General features: G+C 40.2%; 1 protein-coding gene across 5 annotated transcripts in view; it reads right to left on the bottom strand.

Annotated features, from left to right (window-relative positions):
- Window positions 1-63: 63 nt before the first annotated feature.
- mgat5 (alpha-1,6-mannosylglycoprotein 6-beta-N-acetylglucosaminyltransferase) overlaps window positions 64-8,715 on the bottom strand; it is a 36,702-nt gene continuing 28,050 nt past the window's right edge. For 3 of the 5 annotated variants that reach the window (XM_087133894.1, XM_087133895.1, XM_087133896.1), the window contains exons 7-11: window positions 4,133-4,302; window positions 3,096-3,230; window positions 2,179-2,312; window positions 1,752-1,873; window positions 475-1,490 (exon numbers count right to left, since the gene is read on the bottom strand). In XM_087133894.1, the coding sequence (XP_086990020.1) occupies window positions 1,380-1,490; window positions 1,752-1,873; window positions 2,179-2,312; window positions 3,096-3,230; window positions 4,133-4,302 (672 nt within the window). In that variant the 3' untranslated portion in view covers window positions 475-1,379. Of the gene's footprint in view, window positions 429-473; window positions 1,491-1,751; window positions 1,874-2,178; window positions 2,313-3,095; window positions 3,231-4,132; window positions 4,303-8,715 lie in introns of those variants that run through there. The other 2 variants (XM_087133898.1, XM_087133897.1) reach the window with 2 other exon arrangements.

Here is an 8,715-nt window from a genome sequence, read left to right as displayed (position 1 = left end):
CAATGGCGCATTTGACGCGGAGCAGGCTGAGTACGAGTAACAAATTTATTCCTTAATGTATGGCCTTCGCGTACAAGCAGTCCGCATACAAGAACCCGCTGGGAAAACTTACTACTATCTGTCTTTTCTTTTGCCGTTTGGGGGTGCACTTCAACTCGGGTCGTATAGGTCACGTGACTTAGCGGGCGTAATCGGTCTATTAGGGTTAGGGCTAGTGGAAAATAAAACTTCAACCATTAATTACCGCAAACGCTCCCTAGCATATAAACCTACTTCTAGCACTACTTTAGCCCAAACTTTCATGAAAATCATGCATGGTATATGTTGAATGTAAACAGAAGTCAGAATCAAAGAATAGATGGAACAATGGGCTGTAAAGGAAATTTTCCTGTTACCTCTGATGATCCTTTATTTTCAAGTCCTGGGAACTGATCCAAAACAGATAAGTACAGGTGCTTGTCATTTTTGTCGGGAACGACTTCTTAAAAAGCCAAGTTTAGGTTCAATTACAAATTGTGACCCGCTCTGCGAAAATGAGTCCCATCATGTCATCAGAGCCACTTTGGAGTTAAGGGCCTTTGGAAGAATCTCGCACAGTGTTAAAGCAATAGGAATCCTCAACATTTTATAATCTACACAACATCCATGTTCATCATACCACACTGATGAGCACAGAGCTCCAATTCCTCAATCTAATACCAAGTCAAACTCAGAAGTGGCTCCAGCGACTTGTAACTCATTTTTACAGAGCGTTACAACTACACAAATGATACGGTAATAGAAGATTTTTGGATCTTTTTTGACGTTATTCAATGTTTGTATCAATTATTTTTACTGTCTTTGGTTTTGCATGTACAATACATTTTTTACTGTCCTCCATTTTACTGTACTGACGTTTTTCACTCTGAATCCCCGATTTTCCTTTTAAAATCTGCAGCAACTTCTGCCATCATGAACACCCCTCCCCCTTTACTAAACAACTCTTCAAATATCGATTTCCACAATTGAAAACAGCCGCCATAGGAATCAGTTGATGTGCAAAATCAGTTCATGGGTCATTCCATGAGGTTGGGGCACAATTTGTCAGGTGTCAATTGTTACATGGGTTCCCTAAAAATGAACAGCTAGTTCCCTGTATGTCGATTCCAAATTGACATTGCTACACATCTTGCAAGGCTGAATAGGTGTGTGCTTTTTCACACAGCAAATGGCCTACTCTACTGGTCATGACATTTAATAAAATTACCCATGTAACAAGGACACCATCACAAATTGGAATGGAATGACTCTCATTCATATTTCATTGTTTGAATGTTAAGGGCTTTTTTCTTTTGGTTTCCAGTGTCTTCCACTTACATTACTGGTATGACCCTTTCTTATCAAGCCCCATGTACATGAGGCATGAGGAGTGGATCTTCAATGCAAGACATAGTGTTGAGGATCTCATCTGGTTCCAAAATCCACACGCTGACCATAAGCAGATGAGTACACTGTGAAGGTATTTGCATATACGTGTCAACCGCTGGTTGTCTGTGAACGGTACCTGATTAAAGGCATTGGCACTTCACTCAGATTCCGCTCCACAATTTGGGAAAGCCCCTCACTGGGTAACAATCCCAGTTCTTTACCACAACTGCATTTTTTGGCAGTTTGTGTTTCTCAAGGCCCAAATGTCTCCTAAAACAGGTAAAAAAAACAGATGAAAGGCAGTATATGCACAAGGGTACTTGGCAGAAATCCCTGCGCCTTACCTTCCACATGTAAGACATCTTGCCATAGACGAGAGCTTTGTTGTCACGATTCCCCGGTACAGCCGTCTCGTACCGGTTGCTCTCCACTACGAACCCCATAAAGGAATTGTCTGGCGTGTGAGCTGCAAATAACCAAGGGGCAACGGTCATTGACACTTTGAGAAGTATCTAGAGTTTACATATTTAAACACTGGTTTAAAGATCTTACCACTGGTTTAGCCATATATGTTTGTGTACTAGTATTTAAACACTGGTTTACAGAACTAACCACTAATATAAACATTGGTTTACACGCCTAACCTCTGCTTTAGATATCCACGGTTTATACACTTAAAAAATGGTTTTGACAAGTAACAAATGGTTTAGACACATACACACTTAAGTGCCAGACTAAAACAAAAAGAGTCAAGAGTGAGAAGGAACTCACGAAACATAGTAAAGAACTGCTTGGGGAGGAGTTCCCAGCCTCCCCAGTCCGTCTTACGACCTGTCCTCTTGGAGTAGCTACGGATGTTGTAGGCCGGCTCTGTACCAAAGGAATCAATCACTCGCAACATGCAGCTGGAAATATGAAAAGAGAATTACATGTGGGTAAATAATACTTATTATGTATGAATTTTATTCAGTGCAAATTCAAGACAATGACAAGGTAATGTTCAAATGGGCTGTGCAATAAAGACACTAAACTACATGTTCAATGTGCTCAAGTGGAAGGCATGAAAAAGTGACTCAAATTTATCTCAAACAGGCAAAAAACACAACACAATACTTAAAAGAATGAAATCAGCCGACAACCAGTCTAGGCAAGTACATCCCACAATAGTTGTACAAATGAGTCATCAGTCACCAGGGCAACTTTTGAGTTAAAGGCCATTGAAAGAATCCTGCCTAATGTACATGTAAATCAATATGAGCTCTCAGTATCTGTCACCCGTATAATGCCAATTGTTATAAGGACGACAAACTGAATGAAAGAGTTCAGTTTGCCAACTTTGCTCTTTCCAATACAAACTCTAACTCAGAAGTGGTTTTGGCAACTTCTAACTCACTTTTACAGAGCAGATCACATTTGGCTGGTACCCTGCTCCTGTTGAAAACAATACAGTATCTGTGGGGCTCTGGACGAAAGCCTCCCTTGGCCAATTTCGCACGGCTCCCCGAAGGAAAACAAGCTTAGCAGATTTATGTGCCAAGCAAAAATCAGAGGAGAACCAGTCAAGAGCAATTTATGAAACATAAAATGCTCAATGGTAACGTGCTTTCACTTAGCAAATGATTTTCTTTTCTCAGCAAATTTGCCCGTTTGATGAGCAAGCCCTGTCAACACGGCCCCCCTTGGCTTACTTGAGCTGCTTCCAGAGAGGTCCAGCGGCCTTCTTGAATTGTTTCAAGCCCACAATGTCGATGTACACCAGGTCAAAGGGCCGCTCACCTCCAATCGGACAACTCTGACTAATGACCCCCTTTCCTTTCAGAAAACTGCATATGTGCCCAGTCAGGAAAAAAACAACAGATTCTCACATAATAGTGTACGACTGAGGAAGAGAAAACTCCTCCAACTTTAATATGTAAACATTCACTGACAGAGGAAAAGGCCTTCATGTTTGTGTTTGCCTTGAAATGACAATTCAGATTGGTCAACTTCTCTTCAGCTGAACTATATAAACCTCAATGCAAATACCTTGTGAATCATGAACGTGCGACTTGGTTCATTTTATACAGATTCAAAATCTTACTAAATCCATTCAAAAAAGTACGGCATTGGTAATTTGTGTCACTCGGTGAGTCAATTTTGCTGGAATAGCATGGTTCACATCAGGAAGTAAAATACAAACACATGTACATGTAGGAAAATTACTAAGCTTGTACTTAGAAAACTGTGCTGAATAGAAAGGCTGCATTCATACATGTACATGTACATTATGATTCACTTAGACCCAAACTTCACTTGAGATACTGTACATGTGCTCTGTACTTTCTGTGAGTATAAAATGGGGATAAACTCAAAAGTTTTGTATTCAGCTTCAGTTCATCGATGTTTAAGTCTGCATCACATGTTCTCCTATTAAAGTATGTTAGCTGGTATCTAATGACAGGAAGTCTGAATACAAACCCTTAAATCATTCAGTCTCAAATTACTCATAAATCAAATGAAGAGCCAAAAAGGCCCTTTCTGTGTCACTGTACCCTTTCAGTCGTGACTGACTTTTGATTGACATGAGATTTGGCATGGGGTACATTTGACCGCAACTCTACGATTCATATGGGTTTTCACTGTGCTCAAACAAGCTGTACTTTTCAAAGATAAGCTCTTCTTCAGCCTGTATTTAGTGCTTGATCATTTCTGTCGTGTGTTAACGGAACAACTGTTCAAATGTTACCTTTTCAGTGATGAGTACATCACGGACACCTCCAGGTTGTGTCCTAGGATGTAAAGCGACGCTAAAATGTCACTCCACTGGACAAGCTCACCCAGGGGGCCCCCAGAGAAGGCATTCTCGGCAATCTTGAACCCCGACTCTTTGGTCAGTAATCCCATGTGAACCAAGATCTGGCCAGAGAATGGGTGAAATAGAATAAGTACAAAGATAATGCACAGGGGGAGGGGTTAAGACGACTAAAAACAGAGTTCCATGGACACAGAAGGGGCGGGTGTTATTGCAGTTGAAACTTGAAACTTGAAAGTTGAAACTTCAAGAAACTTGAAACATCAGTGGAATCTCGGGAGCTAGCTCCTTTCATTTTCAATCATTACAACACAGACGCAAAGAAGAGGAATAAACTTGGAGAAAACTGTCTCAAGATGTTAACTTGATTTTAGTTTACCCTCCCCAGAACAGTAGCAGCAGGATGCGTGATGACAGGAAATTATCAAGTTATCCACCACCAACACAAACCATTTCCCACGGACTGTCTGTCACCTCTCAATCACTTTGTCTGAGTTTTGGAAATCTTTCCTTGAAATGCTCCTGCCGGGCAGTGACACAAACTTTGTACACCAGACCTCATGTTCCTTTGGCACATGCCCTTGAATGTGCGTGGGTAGATTTGCACGGAAGCAATGAATAAATCACAATGTTAATTTTGTGAAAAGCTTCAGTGAAGCCCCAAGGGCATGGGCATCTACATCAATATGTAAAACTTAGGATGCGGGCAACATGATGAGACTCCTACGCATGATTTGATAATAAAAACAGTAAGTAGGTTTGAGACTTTGATCAACAAGTATCTGTCGTGAAAACATCCCTCGAGAACCCAACACTACCGGTAGATTATCCGGCCTCCACGCAAAACTGCCATGATCCTTCCGACTTTGCCAAGGGGTTTCAGGAGATTTTGCAGATGAAAGTGCACGTGTTCAATGAACAGTGTACTTTTGAAAGTTTTACTGGAGAGGACAGCCAATGAGGCTCCTGCCTGATGGTGGATTTTGAAGGATTGCGGAGGGATCCCAGAAAAAAATTCTTAGCATATGGGCTGTGTGGGTTTTATAACCAAGTCGACTCTCATTCGGGGTCTTGGCAATTGATTCCTCTTGTCTGTGTATTTTAATCAGAACATGAAGTCACGTCCATGAGTTTCGTATTTGAATACATGTTGTTCATCTGCATTCAACTTACAAATGTGTGAGAAGCAAGTGCCATGTTTTTTGCTAGCATTTGTACGAAGTTGTTCTCTCCTCTTTTAACCTTTCATCATCTAGCTGTCCCAGTTTCATAAAAGTGCAAGGAAGAATACCTTAATTGGCAAATTTATGCTCACAGCAGTTAAGATGGTGACCTTTTTTGTGCTAAAGCAATTGATTACTTTCTGTCATTCAATTTCTTCAGAAATTAATTCTTAAAAGTTCCTCCGTAATAGATCTCTGCTTTTTTCAGCATCATGATTGTTTTGAGTCTTCAATGTCAGCTCTTAATTGCATATAGATCAAAGCAGGCAAAATGCTCACAGCAGGGCAATAACAAATACTGACAGCTTTTGACAGGACCATTTTTTTTCTGGTTTTCTGAAAATCTTGTGTACTGGCTGTGTAAATATGATACACCCCCAAATTTGCTTTTTACCCCCATCCCTTCTTTGTTAGTCTCCTACATTCCTATTCATCTCCATTTCTCTTGCTAAGATAGAATTTTCTATCAATATCTGAACACAGACCAAACTCACAATTTGTATGGATGTACATCTCATTAATGTTTACATTATTAATGCTTATTTGACCAGTCGTAGGTGAAGAGAACCCCGACGGAAATTTTCGCTTTCCAAATATCATTATTAATTCAACTATTGGTTGCAAGAATAAAAGTGGTAAGGTCTTGAATTATCTAGTGGAAATGCGCAAAGGTCATAACTGAAAAAAAAAAATGACGCAGATACTAACAGATGGCTGTATACTGTGCTTGTGTTTTGTGCTGTGTGGCGTGTTAAATTTTCTGTTGTGTTGCATTGTGTTTTTCATTGCGTTGTGGAGGTCTGGGGCTTAGGTTTGGTTTAATATAACAGAGCATTCAAATCTACAATCCTTTGTGTAATGAGAAACATAAAAAAAAACACTTCACACTTGGATTAAAAAGACCCTAGCCCCCCCCTCCAAAAAAAAACCTTTTTGAAAACTTCATGATGAAAACACCACTTACAGATTTTTGGCAAAGTTTTTACTTTCCCAAAATGTTAGGATAGAAACAAGTAAGTTCTTTATTCTTCTTTGTGGTTGGGTTGATTTCATTCCTAAGAGAAACATTCACCCCCAAATTCTGTGAAATAGCATTTCACAAAGCTATCAATCCGTCTTGAGCAGAAGTGCCCTTTCATCAGATAAAAAGAGCCATGTTGGTCGGGAGTGTTCAGTTTGCTGGTTGCAACGCGACCATAACGCATGCATTTGACAGTCGTTTGTGAACCAACGAAGCGCAGTTCTGACCAAAGGGGTCTCTGTTGATGGGAAAATGGCATTCTCTCTTGGTCCAGCTCGGGGCTCATGAGCACAGGCCACTTGTTCCAATTACGGAACTGCACTGAAGAAAATTTAAAAAATGCAGGTACCTTAAAATTACAGTCATTTTTGTTTGACACATTTTCCGCATGGTCAGTGCAAAAACCCACCCACCAATCAGGTGCTATTCTTGCATATGGAGAAGTGCTCTGGTGTAATTGCATTCAATTGTTGGCAAAAAGGCAAGAAAAAGATACATTGTTGATCAACAGGAGTTGGTCAGTGTAGACGAATCCGTTGACCACATGCGGCCCCAGCAATGGCAGTGAGCAAATAACTACTGCACAAAGCCTACAGGTGAAGCTTACCTAAAAGGTGACCATCGGGAATGTCCCGACAGAAACGGGACTGAATTCATCTATACACGCTGTGGACAAATATTTCTTTAAAAAAAGAAGCCCATTGTAATGCTCCTCCAATTAAGACTGAAACATAGGAGAACAATTATTGCTCAGATGTGGTTGTTCATTAATGCTCAGACTTACATAAAGCTGATGATAAAGACTCAAAAGTCAGTATTAGGGGACCCACGAGTAGAAAGGTGAAATTTAGAAGCAAAAACCGATACAGTACATGTGGGTCATTCTATAAATTTGAGCTCTAATTTTTTTCCTGTCCCTGTTACGTATGGCGTATGATTTTTGAATGTTTAGAACTCATTAATTCCAAGACTGAATAAGTACTGCAAATTGACCGGCCGAACAAATAATAATAGTTTGAAATCAATTTCAGTGATACATCCCTTGTCAAAAATGTCAGATGGTATACATGGCAGAGGTAACAGGGACAGAAAAATGTCACCCTTTGGACCCCAAACTTATAGAATGACCAATTTACACAACCCTGGGAGATGACAATTACAAGTAGACAACAAACTCGTAAGGGCCAAAGGGATAGCCTCACGCACACAGAACTTGTTAAGAAAGTCATGGCAAAGCCGGAAAAAAGCCCCATAACCAGAATTTGAAGAGTTGAAAGGGACTGAGGAGAATATCTAACCGGTGGTTAGTATACCAACTGAACCCAACAAAGGCTCTTATCATTTCCTTTTAGTGACGCTGAAGCCCATGGAGATGATTCAACTCGGACAGCTCGGCAATTCATGCATTGGTAACCAATGCAACTGCATTGTAGTCATGTACTAAAAACAGTTGCCACGACACAGTGGTATTCAATAGTTGTGAGGGCTAGAAGACACCTACGGAGCAATATAAATGCCATTAAATAAAGGACAGATGTTTCTTTATACTGATATAGAAACAACTATCTGGTAGAGACCGACTGGCCGTTCGAAGTAATGAGCGATGAATAAGAGCTTCACAAGGTTAATTTGGCCAGAAAACATTCAGTATTACAAGGTCAACGAGAAGCCCCAACACTCATCAATGCAAATATCGACAAGAACAGCACTGCTAGGAGAGAGTAGCTTTTATTGAACATAATTAGGCAGTTCTGGACAACAAGACGCACTTTTCACGAAATGTTTTGGATTTGAAAGATGGCTCACCAAGTGATTGATTTTGTTAAAATGTGTCCTTTTTACAAAAAGTGCCTTAAGATTGGGTGTTTCCTCTGAAACTTGATTTGATAGTGACTAATGTACAAGATGTCAATTTATTTTTACCATTGAAGGTTTTATAACTGTGCATGTTTTACATGCAAGTAAGCTGAGAAGAATGTGGTACCTCGCCCCTTCGAATGATATACATGTATACCGGTACATGTATGGACTGCAGTTTCCAAGGCACCAGCTTGAGTGTAACCAGCCCCTATTTAGAGTATGTAGTACTATACTATTCAGCACCAAAAGTGCCAAATCAGGAATAATTCTCCAATTTCTAGTACAGAATCTCAACAAATGGTAGGGGTTAACCACTTCCTGCCGGGGCAGTTATCAATGTTGATGATGCTGGGCCGGGATATTTATCATTTTTTTCTGTTTTAAAAATTCTTTAAAAATTTGTATCTTCCTTT

The sequence above is a fragment of the Acanthaster planci genome, linkage group LG03 (genome assembly GCF_054643075.1).
Source record: "Acanthaster planci isolate LZ-2023a linkage group LG03, COTS_SCS, whole genome shotgun sequence".
NCBI classification, from domain to species: domain Eukaryota; kingdom Metazoa; phylum Echinodermata; class Asteroidea; order Valvatida; family Acanthasteridae; genus Acanthaster; species Acanthaster planci.
The sequence above is the reverse complement of the archived record's forward strand: the minus strand, read 5'-3'. Positions and strand labels throughout refer to the sequence as shown.